This window comes from Helianthus annuus, chromosome 5 (assembly GCF_002127325.2).
Source record: "Helianthus annuus cultivar XRQ/B chromosome 5, HanXRQr2.0-SUNRISE, whole genome shotgun sequence".
NCBI lineage: Eukaryota > Viridiplantae > Streptophyta > Magnoliopsida > Asterales > Asteraceae > Helianthus > Helianthus annuus.
In genome coordinates this window covers 8,458,482-8,480,723 of record NC_035437.2, presented here as the reverse complement: position 1 = coordinate 8,480,723, position 22,242 = coordinate 8,458,482, and the positions used below count along the sequence as shown (strand labels likewise).

The 22,242-nt window shown below is 36.6% G+C and overlaps 1 protein-coding gene across 2 annotated transcripts; it reads right to left on the bottom strand.

The window, feature by feature from the left end:
* Positions 1–12,016: 12,016 nt before the first annotated feature.
* On the bottom strand, positions 12,017–14,428 carry LOC110939897 (growth-regulating factor 6). 2 transcript variants are annotated; one of them, XM_022181476.2, is made up of 4 exons: positions 13,919–14,428; positions 13,357–13,557; positions 12,951–13,263; positions 12,017–12,774 (listed from the first exon to the last, which is right to left on the bottom strand). In XM_022181476.2, exons 1-4 carry the CDS (start codon positions 14,250–14,252, stop codon positions 12,153–12,155), a joined length of 1,470 nt encoding a protein of 489 aa, XP_022037168.1. In that variant the 5' UTR covers positions 14,253–14,428; the 3' UTR covers positions 12,017–12,152. The 2 variants fall into 2 exon arrangements, with proteins under 2 accessions (XP_022037168.1, XP_022037167.1); XM_022181475.2 differs by having other exon boundaries at positions 12,017–12,777; positions 13,919–14,425.
* Positions 14,429–22,242: the final 7,814 nt, after the last annotated feature.

Sequence of the window (22,242 nt, the reverse complement as noted above, 5' to 3'; positions counted from 1 at the left end):
GATTGAGAGTCTAGAAACAAAGACAGTTTATTTTATTTAAATCTGAGTTGTCGGAACATGTTATTCGTCTTTAAGATATCGCTGCCTGTAATAAATTACTTGCTTAATAGGTTATGGTATGGGACATAATATTAACTATTCGGTAAAGTAGTTGTTATGGAATTTCTCTTGGACAATCTGTTTCACTTAGTGCCATGCCCCGATGTTTCCGTCATCGGTTGGGGTGTGACACATCAATATCAGTCAAATACAGCCTTTTTATTTATTCATGACACGTGTTACATTTATACGGTACAGCCTAAATAGCCGGGTGTCACATGTGTGTCTCGAGGACATCTTTATGTGATTTAGAGGAAAGTCTAATCAGTTTGACTTGTTGGGTTCAAGTTCTAAGGTTGTGTAGTAACTTTAGCTCTCTGTCACAAGTTGTTGGTGTATTAGCTTCTCGTCGGGAGCCTTTAGCTTCCGACTTCTAGCTACTTACTTTCAGTTTATGTTTGTCATTCTTTGTTGTTTTCTTGCGATTGTTTTTGACCTTGGTTTTCCTGACTGGGAACTCCGAGTACCCACATCATCAGCCCCCAGTCATGAGTATCGATGTTGTAAATATCGGTGCTTATGACTCTAAGTCTAGGGGTCTTTATTTTTTGGTCTTGCCTTTCGAAAGTCTTTAGCTTCCTTGCCATGAAGGTCCTTTAGCAATGCATTTTGATTAAACACCTTTAACATGTGAGTTAGGTGCTATACTTTGAAGCTTTGGCGAGGTGCAATTATGTTGTAGCAAGTTGCTTTGGTGATTGAGCAAGCTTCTTTGGTTTACCTTGGCCTCGTAGGTTTAGCTTATACTAGATTCTTTGTAGAAGGTCTAGCATGTGATGCTCTTTAGCTAGCTTAATAGCTTCCTCTAGCAGTAGGAAGCAACATTAATGTTGGAGGGAAGCATATGCATTATCCTTCTTAATGATTCTATTTGAGGCTTCTTTGGTTCCCCAAGAGGCGAACTCTATTTGCTTCCTTATTCTTGCTTACTCCTTGGGTGTAACCGCATCCGCAACAATATGCTTGTGACTGTGTTAGCAATATCCTTGACATGTGTAGTTGCTCACCTTCTCATCTTTTTAGCTTCTAGGTTTCTTAGAAAAAGGGAGTTTAGGTACCTATATCAGCCCCCAGTCATAAGTAGTCATGACGTAGTTATGGGTGCTTGTGACTTAGTACCTTTACCTTCAATTTTGAACCTCTTGTTTATGAGTTTCTTCTTGGAACTTATATGCTTATAAATTTGTTAGTTTTCAAGCTTCCATACTCCATTTTTTATTTATGAAGTTGTGACACGTCCTTTGAAGCTTCTAAGCTTATGATGTTCTTTTGGTTATTTAAGAAGTTGTTAATAAGGTGCTCAGGGAATTCTATGCTCGTTTCGAGTAAACTATTGAATTGGAAGCGTGTGAAACCTATCAATGTTGCCTTGAACGTGTGACCATATTTAGCATTGGTCATTTTGTGAGTATGCTCAAGCGTTAGTTTCTTTGTGTGCCTCATTGTTCGGAGGTGTCCTCGTTTTTCGTATGCAATTTAGAGTTTAGCCATCATGTGGTATGTATATGGTAGCTTCTAAGTTATTATAGCTGAAATAGTTTGTTTGGCTTTTGATGGCTTTCCATTATTGATTCTCACTATGGGGTATGACCATCATTGGTGATTAGCTTACTTGCTTATGCTTAATATTGCCATGTGAGTGCTCCTTGCTTGAGATTGCTATTTAGAGACTCTGTGAGAGCAGCAAGAAGCTTCTATGCTTCTTGGATGAGTTAGTTGTGGCGGCTGCCTAATGGTGTGCGGCTAAGCTTCTAGGGTCATATTAGGTGAAAGCTTTGTGAAGCTGACTATCTTTTGAGCTCCCAAGATCACCATAGGTGAGGACCTACTACGTTGATTATTGTTTGGGCTTCCAAGATTACATGAGGTGATGAACTTGAAAGCTAACTTTTGAGTTTCTAAACGTTGCATTAGGTGAGGAGCTATGAGGCTAATTGCTTCTAAGCTTCTGGGTTGCATCAGGTGGGAGCTTGAGAAGCTTGTTTACTTCTTAGCTTATAAAGTCACATTATGTGAGGACCTGAGAAGCTGATTTTCTTTCTAATAACTGGATGAACTTTGTCTTATCAAGAAAGGAGAGCGACTTGTCTTGGAAGTTCCTTAGAGATAAGTTTGCACGAAATGGTAAGGATGTAGGAGGTCGTTTTATACTCTTCTCAATGAGCAAGCCTAAATTTTATTCTTTCAATAGCTCGTTAGTTGGATAAGGGATATTCTCTCGTTCCAAAGTTATCCATCTTTTTAAGGGGAAATTAAGTATCTTCCCTAGGCGACATGCTTGTTCCCTTAAGTATTATGGTGTATGGAAAATAGGTTAGTCTTGTAGGGATGATTCAACAAAAATTCCATTCATCCTTAGGAAATGTTCGTTTGGCTCGTCTAGCTGAGATGTTGAGCTGCCAACCACCTTACCTTCTTTGCTTTCAGCTTGGAAGCTTCCTCATGTGAGCTGTTTTAGTAGCTTTGGTAGCTTCTGGCCTGTCCTGTATTGACGAGCTACTTTAGTAGCTTCTGACTGTGAGCTGCTTTTGTCTTTTTTATTAATAGATGCTTAAAAATAAATGTGTCTTTATTTATAAGGAAACGTGTTTAAGGTGCCTAAGGCACCCTTTATGTGGTTTCTCTTTGCCTAAGGATGGTTGGTACACTCTTATCTTCTTTAGGCTAGTAGCTTCCGGGCTTATAGGGTTTTTGGCTTCAAGCTTCATGGCTTGTAGCTTCCGAGCTTGAGCTTATAGCTTTTGAGCCTATAGCTTTAAGCTTATGGCTTGAAGCTTATAGCTTCCGACTTCTGGATTATGAGCTTATAGCTTCCCAGCCTATAATTTAAGGTTGTAACTTGAAGCTTATAGCTTCCGACTTCTGGCTACTAAGCTTATGGATTCTTAGCCTATAGCTTTAAGCTTGTGGCTTGAAGCTTATAGCTTCCGACTTCTGGTTTCTAAGCTTATGGATTCTTAGCCTATAACTTTAAGCTTGTGGCTTGAATCTTATAGCTTCTGGCTTCTGAGCTTATAGCTTCCGAGCCTGATCATACAACTTATTATTTATTGTCTTCTTAGCTTCTTGATTATATGAATATGCAAGAAGCTGTTATGTTGTATTCTTCATGTGTTTTAGCTTGGTCCGCGTACCTACTATCACTATTAGTCCTCAATTAGAGGTGTTTATGGTGAGGATGTAAGTGCTTCTGGTCTTAAGCTGTTGTGTTTTAGCTTCTCCACCTATTGCAGCTTCTGGGGGAAGCTGTCTGGCAAATCTTGACAGTTGTAAAAGCTGCTCCAATGTGTAGTTGTCATGTCATAGTTGATGTGAATAGTAGATCTATCCACCTTTTAGACTACTAGCTATAAAGTTGATAAGATTTCTCTTAAATAGTGACAAGATGTCACTTTTTTTGGAAAGCAAATGCACATGTCTCTATGCAAAAACTTTTGACTTCTTATTCTTATTTATTTATTTATTTATTTAAAAAGTTGTGCGCCATATGTGTGTACTTTATGCATTAGAGTTTATACCATTATTTTTTAAAAACATGATATGTTAATCCATTCATGATGTATGTATTTACAATTTATAATTTGTAAATCTTTTCTTGTCCAGTAGATCATATGCATGTTTTTTTTTTTTTAAGAATACATGCTTACTAGTTACCCAAAAAACTTGTAAATTTACTATTTCGAGCCACATAGATAACATGATAAGTCTGATATGGCTAGGCGTTTTGAGTAGACGAGTTGTCGGTAATACGTGTTGACGATGGTCACATAGCATGTTTTGTATGTGTGCTAGTCGTGTATACGACGAAGAGAGCTATTTAGCTATTTTCTTTAGCGATGTTTTGATCATAACCGATTAAAGCAATGTCCGACGCATGACAAAAGCCATATTTTGCACCTTGTATCCATACCGAACAGTGATGGTGCGCTATGACAATCAATGTGTGTATTTTGTTTGTAACTGAGGGTGGCTTTACTGTTTCTTCAGTTTGTTTTAGTGACACCATGAAGGCAGATTTTGACTAGGGTTTTCAACATGTAGACCCAATATATATGCTTTGCATTGTGTGGATGTGTCACTCTGTCATGAGTTATTTGTTTTCCCTCAAATGTCGATGTAGAAAAGTATGTTATAATGTAGCTTTTTCCTTGGTTCCTTGAAGTGTCATGAAAAAGGCTTGGGATGTGACTACACCTGATATGTTATTTTCCATATCCAAAATCATGCACAAATATTTTTGTCTTTCCTCTCTGAATATTTAGGTAAGTTTGAGGAAGTGGTGTACTTGTATTTTCTCAAATATTTTCGTGTGAGTGGATCTCGTTTCGCATGTCAGATGTTCTTTTGGTGCATGTGGTTACGTTAGTTAGTTCGAGTACTTTAAGTGTTTTAGCGAGGTAATAAGTTTTGTGTTGCGTTGCATTTTAGCGCGATAAATCGAGTTGCGCGAGTGAGCGATTGAGCGTTTAAGCGAGTATCAGACACATATAACATATTTAACATTTAAACACACAAACAATATAAATAAATCTGTGTTTTAAGTTCTCGTTGATTTTGCGTTGCGATGAGCGTTTAAGTAATAAGCGTTTAAATGTGATAAATAGGCGATATAAAATGCGTTTTAAATGTAGTTAACCCTGTCACACCCTGACTTTTGCGGAAGCGTATGATGTGTGACTTGTTTAATACCATTGCATTCAATCATAATAAACAACTATATGATCAAAACGATGTTCATCCATTCATTAAGCTTAAAGTATTACAAACACCATTTATTTAAGTTTCAAAAAGCACAACCTTCAACTAAGTTAGAGATCAACAAAAGTGGATGACATCTAAACTTGGAATTTACTTCTAGAAACAACACCCGCGCCCAAGATCCAACTTGTTATCTGAAATACATGTAATTTTGGAAAACATCAACAAAAGTTGAGCGAGTTCATGTGTTTTGTATAAATACTGATAAACTTGTAAACGTTTGAGAGACTCATTCGAAAACAGGTATGAAAAGCATCTATGAGCAGATCAAAGTAATGTTTTGCAAGGACATTAACGTATGTGAAGGCCTAGGGAGCACTCGAAATGAGTAGGCTTATACCCTCGTTGATTCCCTCGACTGTGTCGAATTCCCCTTCGACTATGTCAATTTACCTTACTTATGTCAATTTTACCCTTGACCATTGTCGATTTACCTCGACTAGGACACCGAAGCACTCAAGTGGTCACATAAGGACCATGAGTGGGGCTCGGCCGTACCCGTTAGATCTAACCTTCGTCCCTAATTAAGAGTTAATGGCATTTCAAATTTAATCTATGCTCACATGATCTAATGATTCATTTAATAGTCAATTCATACCGTTTAAACATTCGTAATATGTATTCCACCCCCGAGAGTTATAAAACCAAAAACAGTTTAGAGAAAAGGGGGACATGAACTCACGATTTTGCGTTCTTCAATCCGACATAACTCAGGCTGCTACTAGTGTGCACAACTACCTACAACGTACTACAGTCTATTAAACGAGCGGGTCGTGCCTTGACCTAGTATTAATTAGTGTCTTTGAGTTACGTTTCTTTGTGTCCTTAATATTATTCCAAGTTATATAATTATTTGTTAAAACAATAAATATCTTAACTTAAATTATATTTATTAAATTTTGGAATAATTATTAAGACAATATAATTTAACTTGATACCTTTCAAGTATTTATACATGTATTTCCTTCCCAAGGATGAGTGTATTTGTATTTGTATTCTTATACTTGTATATTTTTGCCATGTATTGGTGTCATATTCCGGAGTGTATTTATACGTAAGAGAATACGTATTTTCTTATAATTGTTAAGTATTCTTATACTTAATTCTGTATTAATTTTTCCGGAATAATATTTCTAATAAAAATACATCAATATATATTTCCAAAATATATATTTTTAAAAATATTACATAGAAAAATTATTTAGAATGTTTCCTTGGCAAAAATATTTATACTTTTCATATAAGTCTCAAGAATAATATATTTTCAAGTCTAACTTAGAAAATATATATATAAATCTATTTTTTTCACCCAAAAATAATATGTCCAAATTTTATTTAAGAAAATATATATTTTTCCCAAAAATAATATATCTTCTATTAATTCCAAGAAAATTTATATATATTTTTTTCTTACCAAAAATGATATATTCTCTCCTTGTCAAAAATATGATTTATTTTGTAATACTCACGAAAATCATATTTTTGTTCTCTTGGTTTTCAAAATACCGTTACCAAAATATACTTATGACTTTAATTCCGGAATATTTATGTAAGTTATATTCCTTGTTCGGTTTCACCATTATTGTGGGTATAAATTATGTATTTATTTCTTGGAATTTTGGTAGTATTTTGGATTGTAATTTCTTGGTATTTTGGTGAGTTATATTATTTCAAGCCCTAAAATAATTTAACTAATACACATAATATACAAATAATTACACACATGGTGACATCTAAATATATATTTCCTAAATACATATCTAGTTACTTTTATTTACAAAAACCAATCTCCAATATTTATAATCTTGTGACAAAAATTATGGCAAACTTTATATAAAATATCATGGTTTAAAATATACTTGTAATTATTTGTTTAAAAATAATTTTTCTAAGTGTTATAATTTTAGAAAATTTTTGCCATAGTTTCCCCTTAAAATGGAGGTTTCCATGCTTTCAAAGCATATCATTTTCTTTTATAAATCATCATCAATCATCAACAAATCATTCAAGACTTACTATATGCTTTAAATATGCAATTTACACTTTTTCATGAACTTGAAATTTTGTAAAAAGTTGTAGTAACTTAGTATGTTATTTAGTAGGTTAAGTTACCCTCTAAAACATGGTTATTTGTTTAATAATCACATTCTTGCAAAATTTAGTCCTTTACAACTTACAAGATGATTTTTCCAAAACAATTCTTTTGTATTTCTCTTGTTAATAACATGTTTCCATACTTGATTTATCACTAAAAATATGATTAGTTTCTTTAAAAATCATGATCTTGTAAATCTTGTGAATAACTTTGTTCTCTTGAAAATATTATCTTTGAAATCCTTTATTTTCAAGACTTATAACATGTATCACAAATCATCATACACTAAAACGAGTTTATTTTCAAGTTCATTTTAACATAAAGGATGATCATTATGATTTTCTCAAGAATCATCCTCATACTTGCTAGATCATGTGTTTAATCACAATCTAGCAAGCTTCTTATGATGATCAACATCATAAACACGAGAAATCAACAAACAAGTATATTACATACACTTAAACATCTTTGATTTTCATGATTTAGAGCTTTATGTTCATGTTTATGCTTATGTTTCTTCATGATCTTTATGTTTAACAACTTATATCATCTTTTAACCAACATAATATGAAGCAAAATGAGATTAGGAAGGTCTTACTACTAGCACAAGGCTCGGGATGATGTCCAAGAAGATGAAGATGACAAATGAGGTGGATAAAAGCACTAAAGAGAGGTCCTTCAAGTTCCATTGCTTGCAACCTTCTTAGATAGGCTTAAGACACCTTAGAATATGCTTAGAACACTTGGGAATAGATTGAAAAATGGATGATGATGTAGGGGTGTTTGGGCCGTGAACTTTGAAGGAGGTGGAGGAGGTTTTGTGAGTTTTGGAATGTGATAAACATAAGTGTTTAATGTCTCTTGGTTATTATAATCTTCCTTCCAACATTTAAGTGGTATATGACATATATGTTGGTATATTCCTCAACAAGATATAATAAAATATAGCAAACAAATATTATGTGGGACCCATGTCCCCTAACCGGCCATCAAAGGGGAGGGGGGTAAAGTGTAACATTTAATGGTAAGTTAAGTGTTATAGTTAGATTTCAAGTATACTAGTTAGGGTTATATGTGTTATATGTTTATAGGATGTGTTATGATGTTCGGTGACCATAACTAGCTTTGTAACACTAAAACAATGCTTCTAGTAGGAATTTGATGTTTCGGGTAGTGTCCGGTTGTTCGTTTTGTTAAAGTGCTAAATTGCGTAGTTTAGTGTGCTTTATGTTGTGTTTTGTGACAGTTTTGATTCCCGACACTTAGGAAGGTATTCAGGACCATTAAATCATAATTATGCATTATATTTAGTTGTTAAAAGCTGAATTTTTTGTTAAATTTATTTATTTTCTGCATAATTTTGCAGTTTTAGGGTGTTTCTGGCACTTGCCGGTACCTATGTCATCACTAGGAAGGCAGTTTTGAAATCCCTACTTTCCTACACACTATACTAGTGTAACACCTGGTCCTGGGGCTTATTTTGTGTCTTAATATCATGCATGTCTAAGTACTGAACTCCCGTCAGTACTTCTAGTTTGTCTGATAACTGTGCTAACTCTACTCTGTGCATTAGTAGAACTATACTGTGTTGCATGTAGTAATGATAAAAGTCTTGTAACATGAAATGCCATTGTATGTATATAACAAAAATCAGAAATTCATTCGTCTTGTAAACTAGATCATGCACAGTCACTAAAGCACAGATTACTGTTTAATTATTGTACGGAATGCATGGAAAAGTGCCAGTTGTCACAAACCCTTGGTAATCATCGAATCTCGGAGTACAAGCGTTTACGAATGAATCAACGATAAAAAAGGAACAACCGAAAGTCGGGTTGTTACAGTGAGTACTCTTGCTTCGATCCTGTATGGGCATTGCCAAACTTTTCTTTGGCTTGAGGACATGCCTACCTGTACACATAGACGATGCAACGTTGTTCTTTGACAAAGGTTTGCGTGAGGCGATTGAGGAATTGGTGGTTTGTGGAGGTCCTTTCTTTGGAGACTTCCAGTGGCGACTTGCTTCCTTACCTATTAGGTTTGGGGGTTTGGGGTTGTATTCGGCTGTAGAGGCTTCATCCTATGCTTTTGTGGCATCGAGGGCCCAATCGTGGGTGCTACAGGACCACATCTTAAGAGACAGTGGCATTTGTGGTATGGATTCTTATTATGTTTGTGCATTGGCTTGTCTTTGTGATACGATTCCAAGCTTTGACTTCAGCGGTTTCACTAATAAAGACACTGCCCCCCACTCTAGGCCAACATGCATTGGCGAGTGCTCTTTGTGGTAAAATTGTCCACGACATCGAAGTCAGTTTGACTTGACCGTTAGACAAAAAGCCATTTTTGAGTGTCTACGAGCACCACATGCATAAGATTTCTTCTTGCTATACCTATAGATGGGTTAGGCCAGCATATGTCACCGGTGGAGTACCGTACTATCCTTAAGTATCGCCTCATGATTCCTTTACTCTCAGTTGATGAGGTATGCGCTGTTTGTCATAAGGCGTGTTTGGATTCTTTTGGGGAGCATGCAGTTCATTGTAGAGAGCTCCTATGTTCAAATACCGACATGATTTGGTTAGGGATGTCCTTTTTGACATATTCAGGCGCGCTGGTATTTCTGCTAAGAAAGAGGTACCCGTTAATTTCTTAACTGACCCGTTGGAAGGGAGATCTACGTTCGACCAGCCGACATTCTGGTCTTTGGATGGGTAGGAGGAAAACATGCATGTGTGGATCTAACAGGGGGTTTCCCCGCTTGTGAGCTTAGGGAGTAGTGCTTTCACGATGGGTCAGGCTGCTTTAAAGGTTGCTTCGGGTAAAGTGACCACACACGAGAAAGCGTGCCATAACAACCAGCACGTGTTTATCCAATTTGCTTTTCATACTTTTGGTTTTCTGATGCCTGAGGCTGTGGACCTACTTAGTCGAGTTTAAAGGGTCATGCATAGTAATGTTATGACCCCGAGATCTATGGACGTAGTTTTTAAAAAACTTAGTTTTGCTATTCAAAAAGGGGTAACGGCTCATCTTGTTGTCCGTTTACCAACTATCTTGATGTAAATTTATATCATATAATTATAATTATTAGGTCTAATAACAATTCAAAATCCATATATAGTAAACCTTGAAGGGGCCTTTTAGGGAAGACGATTTCGTATGCTTTTTAATATCTTTATGCTGGACAAATGTAAATAGATGTCAAATCAACTATTATCATTTGAGCTAAAGTCCCTCGATATTGTTATCTTTGTTCACAAATATTGTGCTTTGATTTGTCAAGTTTTCATACTTCTTAGACAAGTGTGAATTTACCATGAAAACAAACGAATTATAAGATGTTAAGTTGCTACAATGAATTTACCTTGGAACACTTTATGATGATCCAAAAGCCCAATAAGACGACCCATTCTTAAGTGTTAGGCCCAAAGTCTAATATATATTAAAGACCCATTTACTTGTTAACATCAGGGATTTAGGGTGTATAAGATGGCGGTTAACGTTTCGGCCTGGCTTGTAACTTGGAACAAGTCATGTGAACCGCACATACCGTTTAATCTTTATTACCTATATATTTTCTTTCAATTTTGGAACATCTAGTTATATACAAAGATTAGAACCGAACCGAACCGGGAAATAATAAAATAAATCATGGTCACCATTTTAAGATTAAAAGTAACACGTCCGAGCCTCTCATTGTACCACTATATATGTCAAACGACTTTAACTTAGGGGGACGGGACACTCCACGGGTTCAAAGTTCAAACTAGTGCTAGTTAGTATTCTAACTCCCTCAATTATAAACTTTTTTAAGGAGCATATCCGTGGGTGACCGGTTTTGTTGGTTTCGATATTTATTTAATCAAACAAAAACGGAACTGATGATTTGGTTAACTACTTTTTAAAAACTGAAATTTGTGGGTTGGTTTTGATTATGGTGTTTAATAACCGAAATGAACCGAAAGTCATCTATTTAATATACTACACATGCTTAATTTTACACTTAATTTCTCTAGTCAAACATAAATTTGTTTTTACAAATTAGCCTTCTGCTGATGTGAGCCATTTTTATGCGCGTCTTGCTCCTTAAGCGTGCCTTTAAAACTAAGACCCGGGAGTTGAGTCGAGCGTAGGACGAAACCAGTCAACCTTGATGGCACTAGGTGGAATGGCAGCCAAACACCACAAATCGCTGAAGACATTCTTTTTGTACAAATCATGCTTGAAACAGTGACTGCCTTCCAAGAAAACTACTGCCTGTATATATAAGCAGCACGACGGCTTACCTCAGAAAAAAATTTGTAATTAATGGTAAACCAAATGCTAATGACCAGGACTTGTACACCATAATGAATGAATGACACTGTTTTTAATACGATGAATGCTTGCAACCGTACCTAAATACAGCTAACCTGTCACGTCGTGCGTTGCATAGACCTAGTATGCATTAAATTGCAAGATATAAGGAACATATAGTTTTAATGCTGTTCAAATAATAATTGTGCTAAGGTTACATTCATACCCAAACTAGAGAGATTTTCTACAAGGTTTAAAATTAACATTAGTGCTACATTAGGATAATCAACTCATTCTTCATCCACGTACCACCTTCGACAAACTTGCACAAGGGGTACCCCCGTTGCCCCTTGACGCTCTGACAGTAGTGTAAATTTTGGAAAAAAAATTGACGTTTTTCCACCAATACTTTACATTTGAACATCCGACTCCACAACTCAACACTTTACATTTGAACATGATAAACATGATCAAAATCAAGAAAACACAAACCTCTTGGATTCTTTGGCGCTCGTATCGATGTAGGCTTTACCATCAAAATGGTCATCAAGAATGAAGGATGATGACACCCTGGTTACATGATTTGAGTATAATGCAGATGAAAGGAGGGGACATAGGGTCTCACAAATAATAGTCAGAGAACCCCACATAGTTATAACCACCCAACAACAAACATGCTTCCCACCAACCAAATATTGCATTCATAATTCCAACTCCATTTTCATTCTCACACCCCACATGATGATACAACCAAAACCACATAAATTTGGTGCCAACAACATTTAGATTTCATTAAATTTGGTCACAAGTGTTGCCCCAAACATAAAAAAACACAAACAAATTAACTTAACATACACATAATTAATTGAATTTTCAAACACAAATCATGATAGTTAAAAGTTTACAACAAAGGCAAGGAAGATGTGATGAGTGTGGATCCAACAAGACTGTTGTCTGTTCTTGGGCTGCTTCCGGCACTACTATTTGAAAAACAACCAAAACCCGTCTTTTGCAGCACTCCAGTCGGAGACAATGTCATCTGTTGACTACTGTCCCAACCATCTGTCATCAGATTTAGTGCCGACGGTCCGTTGTTTGTATTGTGATTCAAGACTTCACCTAAGGGCCCGCCCGATGAGGTTTCCCAAGACACGGGGATCCAGTTCACTGCTTGAGACCTTTCATCGAAAACGTTGGGGGCCGTGGTGTTACCCACTCCCAGTCCCATTCTTAGAGGCGACAAGTTGAGTCTTTCGCTGTTTGGGGATGAGTTTGATGATATGAAGTTCGATTTGGCCGGATGTGGCCAGTCGTCCATGAATTGGTGAAGAGAATTTTGCGGTTTATGATCTGCATTGTCGTTTTTCTGTAACGGGTTGAGCAAGGAGTCGGAGGTAACTAGTCCGAACTCCGAAGGAACTGAAATCGCTGTCGGTTTCAGCCCAATTGATGATGCAGATAACATGGAATGGCTTGATGAATCTTGAATTTTGTTAGACCCCAAATCTCCAGTTTTTAAGAAACTTCTGCACAAGATTCACAAATCACACTTCTGATTAAGTTTTCTTTATTACAAATATAAAAATTATTTATATTACTAATAATAGTACCGGCAAGAATTAGTAGCTACAGTTATACGAGTACAACTGCAGCTACTAATTGTTGTCGATACAAAAAGACTAAAATTGTGAAAATCTACCTGCCAAATTGGTGTTGATTTTGTTGGCTCAAGTGGCTGATACCGGTGGCGGCGGTGGTGGCAGTCGGAGTGGAGATGACGGCAGCATTAGCGGTGGCGGTAGCGGTAGGTCCGTTGGAGACGGAATGGCCCGGTTGGCCTTCCACAGGCTTTCTTGAACGATGACGACCTCTGTTCATATGCCGTTCGCAATACTTCTGATCCGCCACTGCGTCCCTCGAGCACCGCCACTTCTTTCCGTCGGTCCTCCGGCACCGCCCTGGCTCCGGATCGGAGTTATTCGAAAACCCCATATGGAAACCACCCCATCCATCTGGTTAAAACAAACACAGTTAATTAATTAATTAATTCACATTTCCCTTTATTTGTCTCAATCTTGAAACAAAATCTTGAAAATATAACTTACAGGCGGTGTGCCGGAGATTGGCTCCAGGATAACAAAACGCTGCCGTTTCAAGAGCTTTTCTGATCGGAATAAGGAGATTAGACGGAATCGGTGCGTTAACCGTTATGTATTTGTAGATCAATGCTTGGTGTTCTAACTCCATCCACTGTGACGCCGTGAAAGGCCCTCTAACTCCGGCGAGCACCCCTCGGACACCATACCCTGTAATCAAATCCCCAAAAATGTCAAATTAGCAAACAAAAAACCGTAAAATTACTTCAATTTGAAACCCCACATCACCAATTGCAAAACCCATCTCCAAAATCAGAGATTTATTATTCTTATGCTCAAAAATTGAAAAACAGAGCAAAGAAAAACAGAACAGGGTTTTTTTTTATTATTATTCAACTTTTTCTTAAACTTTTCTTCAAATTCCCAAACATAAGCCACTAATTGTGTTCAACTTGAGACCCCACGTGACCATTCACAAAACCCATCTCCAAAATCAGAGATTTAAACTCCCAAAAAAAAAAAAAAAAAAAAAAAAACAGAGCAAAACAGAACAGGGGAGTTTCTTCAATACCAACATTCTTTCTTGCATAATAAGGCAATGCATTGGTCAAATGACTATTGGGTTCAGAAAAGCTAAGCATATTCTGTGCACCATCAAAAACAGAGCAACTAGATCTCTGCTGCTGCTGCTGCAACAACATTCCCTTAGAAATATCTTCCTCTTGACTAATCCTAGGAACCTTCATCTCCCTCCATTCATCATGATTCAGTACAGTTGCAGAACCAGAACCAGAAAGAGACTGTTCATGTTTGAATTTGTGTTTCTGATCCAAATCTAATGCAGAAATCAGAGAGTTATTAGTGGTGTCTGAACAGAGGAGACTTGCTAAACCCCCAAAATCCATAGACACCCCACCACGAAATTGAAGTCTTTTTTTAAGATTTTTTCGGAAAAAGATGGAGGAGCATTGGAGTTATTTGAGCAAGATATGAGAAGATGAATGTGAACAGAGCAGGAACATTTTAATGGGGCTTGTGCGTGCGTGTTTGTTTTGCTTAAAGATTTTTTTTGGGGGGCATATGGAAGGATGGCATTTATGGAAGGAGGTGAGAGAAAAAAACCAAGCTACTATGAAATCTATATATTAATAAAAGTTTATTATATAGAACTAATACAATCTAAATTGAGTTTGTTAATGTGAAATATGTTTGATAAAAGCAAGTTGAGATATGGAAACATGGTTTAAGCATTCACATTCTATGTTTATATAAGAGTAAATTACAAGTTTTGTTCTTTATGTTTACATCAAATTTCAGATGTTGTTTTTTTGGTTAAAAGTTGACAGACGCTGTCCTTTACCTTTCAAAATCTTGCACGTTTTGTCCTTTATGCGAAACCCAGTTAGAATTTTTGGTTAAATCTGATCATGTGCCTTGCACATGAGGGCATTGTTGTCATTTCATCTATTCAATGACTATTATGTAAATCAACTTATGTTTAAGGACTAGTTTGTAATAAATTGAAAAATAAAACAAATATAATATGTGCCACCATCATACTATCACCTGCTACCACCCACATTACCACCACCACCAGCCCAACACAGCCACCCAAAATCTCATAGTTAACTCACAACACAATTTCTTGATAGGAAGTTGACTAACAAAAGAATTTGATAATCACATGTTATCGTAACCCAAACAATTGCTTGATATCCTATAATTACTAATATTTGGTTTGTTCACCATCGTGAACCCCCACCTGCCACCAATTTCCACCATTACCAACAACTATCCTTTCTAAATCCAAAAACCCACCGTCAACCTTCAAAATCTGAAAACCCCTCTCTCTAAAACTGAAAACCACCGTCTCTCTCTCTCTCTCTTTAAACTCCATTTGATTATGAAAAACAAAACAGAAACATCGATGGTGAAAACCATTTGAAAATTTGTGATGAAAAAATGATGGAGAAGAATGGGTTTTGAGTTGTTTCATTTGATTTTCTTTACTTCACCTAAAAAATCACAAAAAGGAGTTTGAACCTTTGTTTTGGAAGCTGCCGATTGTAACAGATCTGGAATCGGAGCCCTATTTCTTCGCTTATCATTTAAGATAATAAGATAACTTTTTGTTTGGCAAGAAATTTGTTGAGATACTGACCGACCACTCGATACCATCGGAAGCTCAGTTATCGTTATCCCCATGGATGAATCGAACCTGGTCGATCTTCAGGTACTCGTCTCTCTGTTTTGAGTTGATTGTTCATAGCATGATTTCGAAGCCTCCGCTATATGATCGGAGTTGTGGTGGGGGTGAGGGCGGTGGGGGTGGTGGTAGCTGGGAGGGCGGTGGTGGCTGTGAGGTTGATGTTGGCTGAAATCTAGATAGAGAAAGGAGTGAAACAGGGGTAGAGAGAGAAAGAGAAAGAGAGGGGAGATAGATAAGAGTGTGTGTATTTATAAAATATATAATATTAGTTTTCTAAATTAGTTTATGTTTTTTTATTAAAATAATTTTAAATATATATGTAAAAAGACCAAATTGCCCTTGGATAACCAGATTTAACTAAAAATTCTAACTGAGTTTGGCATAAAGGACAAAACGTGCAAGATTTTGAAAGGTAAAGGACAACGCCTGTCAACTTTTGGCCAAACTGACAACGCCTGAAATTTGATGTAAACATAAAGGACAAAACTTGTAATTTACTCTTTATATAAAAACATACTTTTCTTAAAATTTTGTTAATTTCTTTAAATCATCTTAGCCCCATCTCCGTCTTGGTTCGGCGCCGGCTACACCCCATCCCCCCCCCCCCCCCGTCCCCGTCTTCAACGTCGAGGAATGGACGTTCAGGACGCTCCAATATGGTGGGCCCCCTTTGTTTGTGTTTGTGTTAATGAAGCTTTAGTGATTTGTACATTAGGCATTACTACTTGTATATAGTTTTGTGGGGTAAGATCATCTAGGACCATCCTCCCATACCCTCTAGTTTTGTGGGATGGACCATCCTTGGGAGGACTATGACGTGGCGCCTACGTGGCGGATCATCCTCCCTTGGAGGACTATCACCATACCCTCTAGCCTTACTGCCGACTCTTTATCTCTATATGTTTGTTACTTATAAACATTTATTTTATTATTTTTTTCTCTTTTTTACATACTCACAATAAAAATATAGAGGATGAAATATGAACATCTAAATATAGAGTTTTGCTTTACTTTCTATATTTGTATTATAGAGGTTCTAATATGGTAGTGTTTTTGTTGCTTTCTCTATTTTTTTCTCTATATTGGACTATGTGGTGTGGAGGACTTGGGTTTTGGGGCATTGCTTGACATGTGGCAGATGTGGACTCTACCGGTCCACACTCAAAAAAGTGGGGTGTGGAAGCGGCGTGAGGTGCCATGTGTTTTTTTAAGTTGACAATTATATAAAAACACAATTTATATTAATTTAAAAAAATTTACATAAAACACAATACTAAAAAATAAAAATAAAAACCTACTTATTAAATTCTAAAAAATAAAAAAAAAACCTACTTATTAAATTCTAAAAAATAAAAAAAAACTACCTATTAAATCCTAAAAAATTTAAAAAAAAACCTACAGAGTACTATAAATATTAAAGTGGGGAACCCACTTAAAATCCGTATTCTCATCGTGTATGTACCCAGTCTTCGCGATTTCGACTCAATCGTCGTGGGTTAAGTCGCTCGCAGGGACACGGTCGAAGCAAACTTTAAAGTGATCCAACTTCAGTTTGAACTCACGCCATTTGTATTGACACGCGTTTAAGTTGTGACGCGTGTTGATGACGTGTTGTTGGTATTATTGAAACGCCCGACCCCAATACGCGGTTTGACTTCATTGTAGAGTACGTTGTGCATCGACAATCGATGTCACAATTGTGATGTCTTCCTCTTCGGTACAATGAACCATGTTCGGTTTTTTTTCTTTCTTTTTTTTTGGTGTGGGTGTAGGTGAAGAAGAATGGGAAAAATATGGTTTGAGGTTGGGTATTTATAGGTTAAAAATGTAAATTTTTAAAAAAAATGGTTTTGCATACCCGCTACCCCCAACGGCTACATTGATCCAGTCAACTATGGGCCGCCATGTCACCCCCCCCCCGGGCGCCCCATGCCAGGCATAATCTCCACGCCAAAGGCGCGACGCCATGCCCAACGCTTAGCCGGTGTGGTGTAGCCAGCATTAAACCCAATCCACCGTCCCAAACCACGCTCCATGCCCCATAGTCTTATATAGAATAGAGGCTTCAATATGAATGCTTCAGGAAGTGTTTTGATAACTAGATCAATTATTGAGTTCTTTGTTTTGCGTTTAACGATCGAGTTGATTTCAAACATTGGATATAGATTTTGATATGTTATATAACTGGTTTGAAATAAAAATTGGTATTTTTTTATCTGTTGATGTTGAACGTTAACTATATTTAAGACCTGGAATAAAAAATATATTTTGATTTAATTGGTGGACTTATAACGATCAACTTAAATGAAGACGGTTCAGATATACTCAAGTGAACCAGTTGTGTTTATTTTAGGGTTGTTGGATCTTATCACCCCCCAACTATTCGCTTTTGGTTGATGCCACTCTCAACTTTGACTTTGGCTCTCACCACTCCCAACTTAACACCAAGTGTGTCCTGTCACCCCGTCGTTAAATAAACACTAACTGCGTTTGTTTTATAATCCTATGTGTCATACTAATCCAATGTAGCATGGTGATGTGTTAAAGGAAACTGTTTCACCTTGGCATGCTTATAAAAACACCCCAAATATCATACACTTAACAAACCCTAGAAATCCCTCAGCACTATTAAACGCACCTTGGAGCCCTAATCATAACATACGATCGACTCGATTTCACTGAAGAACAAGCCCTAAGTTTGAATCTACGTCTGCATCCAGTGTATTAAAAAACCCAAAAATATTTAAGGTTGATTTAGAGGGGAATGTATACTGCCATCACGACATTGTTGCAGTGATTCGAGTTGTTAGACAAAAAGTCTTCGGCAAGGTAAAGAATTTTATGGTTGCTCTTAATGGCTGGTAAGTTCTACCTTAATCAACACTTTTTTGCCTTGAATTGAATTTATTGTTTAAGTGAAATGTTGTTGTCTTTTGTAGAGATCCGACTGTAAGTTTTTCTTTTGGAAAGAAGATGTGGACAATATGTTTAAACAACATTCATCCGACTGCAGGTTCAGTCATGAAGACCTGAAGTTTCAAAACGCGGATTTACACAATAAGCTGTTAGTAGAAGAAAACAAGTTGTTGAAAGCAAAGATATCTGGAATAAAGTCGAAGTGGAACAAGCCATATGTGTTAACCTTGTTTATTGCCATTACAATATTGTTGTATATCTTTAAGTAGTATGCAGTCATTTGTTGTTGTAATTCTACACTTTTGATGATTATTAATGCAAATTCCTAGTAGTTGATGGTTATATCTATACATGTAATGAGATGACCAAATTAGTCAACATATCCAATAACCAAAACTATAAATAAGTATTTTGTACAAACTATTAAAATTCCAATGCCCAAAATGAAAACAAGTAATTTGACCAATCAATAGTCAAAAGCAGCCATTGACCATAAACATGTAATAACTCTAATAAGATGATGGTTATATATGCACATGTAATGAGATGATCAAATTAGTCAACATATCCAATGACCAAAACTGTAAACAAGTATTTTGTCCAAACTGTACAAAATAACCAATGCCCAAAATGTAAACAAGTAATTTGACAAATCAATTGTCAAAAGCAGCCAATGACCAAAAGTGTAAACAAAATATCCAAGGACCAAAACTAAAAACAAGTCATTTGACTAACACAGTCCAACATATTCAAAGACCAAAACTGTGTATAGTTATTTGTCCAAAACAACCAATGACCAAAACTGTGTATAGTCATTTGACCAAAATAGTAAACATATCCAATGACCAAAACTGTAAACAAGTCAGTAAACATATCCAACGACCAAAACAGAACCTAAACTGTGTATAGTCATTTGACCAAAATAGTCAACATATCCAATGACCAAAACAGAACCTAAACTGCATAAAACTGTAAACTGCATAATATTTCAATAACTTAAGTTTTCCTAAAGAGTTATAACATTACATAACCAAAAGTTGTCCAAATAGCATAACATAACATAAAGTCATCCAAAGGATCATACCAAAAAGGATATACACCACACTAATTATAAGATAACATAAACTTGTCCAGTTATCACAAAAAGTCAAACAATGACTATTTAACTGCAGCCTTCCTTGTTCCCCTTCCCTTTGCTCTTTCCTCTGACAGTTGACATTTTAGTTGACTTTTGGCTTGACCTTTTGCTTCCCTCCTGAGTAGAATGCTGAGTTGTTCCTTGTGAAGCTTCTTGATTTGATTGTTTGGGTTTTTGGATCTTCTTCTGTCTCTTAGGAGTAGATTCACCTGCAATCATTGGTAAAACACAAAGTGTTAGACCCTACAATATACAAACCCACACAACTGGACTAAGAAATATTCACATGCAGTCATTTTTTCCTTTTCACTACACTTTCTTTTGTTGTGACCTCTAGCCCCACAATTACCACAAGTTATTATTACCCCATGCTTTGTAAGTTTTCCTGGTCTTTTTGAATCTTCATGAGGATCCCTCTTTCTATTCTTCTTAGGCCTCCAGGAGCAGATTTTATTGGTGGTGGATCCATAGGATGATGAATCTTGGGCCAATACCTTTCACTAGGTAATGGAGGGATTGAGAACTCATAAGCCTTCGTGTATGTTTCTTTGTGGTAACACATATCAACATAGTCTTCTACATTCTTATGTAAAAAACCAGCAACAACACACACATGTTTATATGGATACCCCCTTAAATCCCATTCCCTACATGTGCAGGTTCTATTATCCAAATCCACAAAAACATCACCAAAATCCCTCACTTGAAACACATGATATGATGAGGGATATACCTCACATCTATAAGAAGCCTCTTTTGAAAATTCAAGCTTTTCCTTGATTTTAAGGCATATGATAACATCTCTGATACTCATTTCTGTTTTTTTAGTAACTAGCCTACTCAACTTGAATCCTTATATGCTCTAACATGTGTATAATGTGTTTTGACCTTGCATTGATGATAAAACCATTAAAAGTTTATGCCATGTTGTTTACTATAACAACACACTTGGTGTGAGTGTTCAAATAGCACCTGTTAAACCATTTGGATGCTGCTTCAGTTAGGCCTCTATTGCATCAGGGTTGATGGTTCTCATGTCATCAATGGCTTGCATATAATCAGCTTCACAATGGGCCTTAGCTGCTTTCCAAAATAACTCCTTCAGCTCTTCATCTTTGAATATTTTGTGCCAGTTTGCATAGATGTGCCTTGCACAGTTTCTATGCTTTGCTTTTAGCCATACCATTGCAACAACATTTAACAACCCTGCCACAATCAAACAACAGTGTGAAACATAAGTAATGAATACCTAAATTATTATTTTGGGAGACGTACCTTTTGCTGGTCAGATATAAATGTCCATGATTCCCCATCATCAGTTACTCTCAAACATTGCCTAAGCTCATCCATGAACCATTCCCAACTCTCATTATTTTCCCCTTCAACCACTGCCCATGCAAGGGAAACATTTGGTCATTCCATCCCTTCCAACAGTAGTTAACAACATCCCCCCAAGGAATGTCTTTAGAAAACACCCATATAAGCACAACACCTTCCTGCATCCTGCTAAGAACCCTTTTTTACTCCATCAAAACATACAAATAATCTGAAGAATACTTCACATGTGGCCTGTGGATCTAGATTAATGAAACCTTGTGGAGCAGTTTCTAACTTAAAAGTTGATGATCGATTTGCTTTCCTTAAAACATCTAGGTATGAACCAATTTTATTATAATGATCTGTAAATTAATCCATGAAGCTTTTTGTGTGCACATGATCTAGCCTTATAAGCCAACCACTTAGTTATAATCACCTTACAATTCTGTTTAACTACTGATTGGATCTCCTTAGTAGACCAATTTGGCTTGGCCTTAAACAAAGGTAGGAACTCATCACCTAAAAACTTGGGAGTTAGATGTCTATTCTTTACCATGTTTCTCTGGCAATTGTGTTTGTTTTTCACACTTTTTATCATGTAACACTCTTTCCCTATGTGTAGTGAATAAAATAGATAGAAGGGACACCCTCCTACACACTTCACTACTAAACGACCTTCTTGCTTCTTATCACTCTTTGCAATGAAGAGATTCATGCCATTAGTCACAACATATCTTCTCACTGCCTCTTTAAAAGCATCCCTTGAAGCAAACCTTGTTCCAACTTTCCAAGTAAACTTCTTCCGGTTAGTGTGTTCACTTACACTTGGAGCAGTTTCTTTGTACTTCTTACCTCTGACACCATTATCCTCACTATCACTGGGTGTGGCAATGTCACCATTAGATTCCTCATAACTACTATATCCATCTACATGTACATACCCTGCATCATTAGATTCATGTAACTTACCTTCTTTTTCATTAGGTTTAATACACTCTTCAACTAACTTCTTTGTAGCTGCAACTTCATCCTTAGTAGCTTGTTTAATGGCATCTTGTGATTGTCTCCATTCAACATCTTCTCTGTCTGACTTTGAGCCAATTACTTCATCCTGAAACTCATCATCATTACCCTCCTCAAAAAACCCTCCTCATCATCAGAACTTGACTCTTATGTCCCAATTAAGTCAACATCATAGTCACTGTCTTCACTATCATCTCTATTTGCAACATCCAAGTCAGGTTCTATACCTGTAGTTTCCTTATCCAAACCAAACACTTCTTCCTCTGCACCCTCTTTAACACTAGGCTCCTTA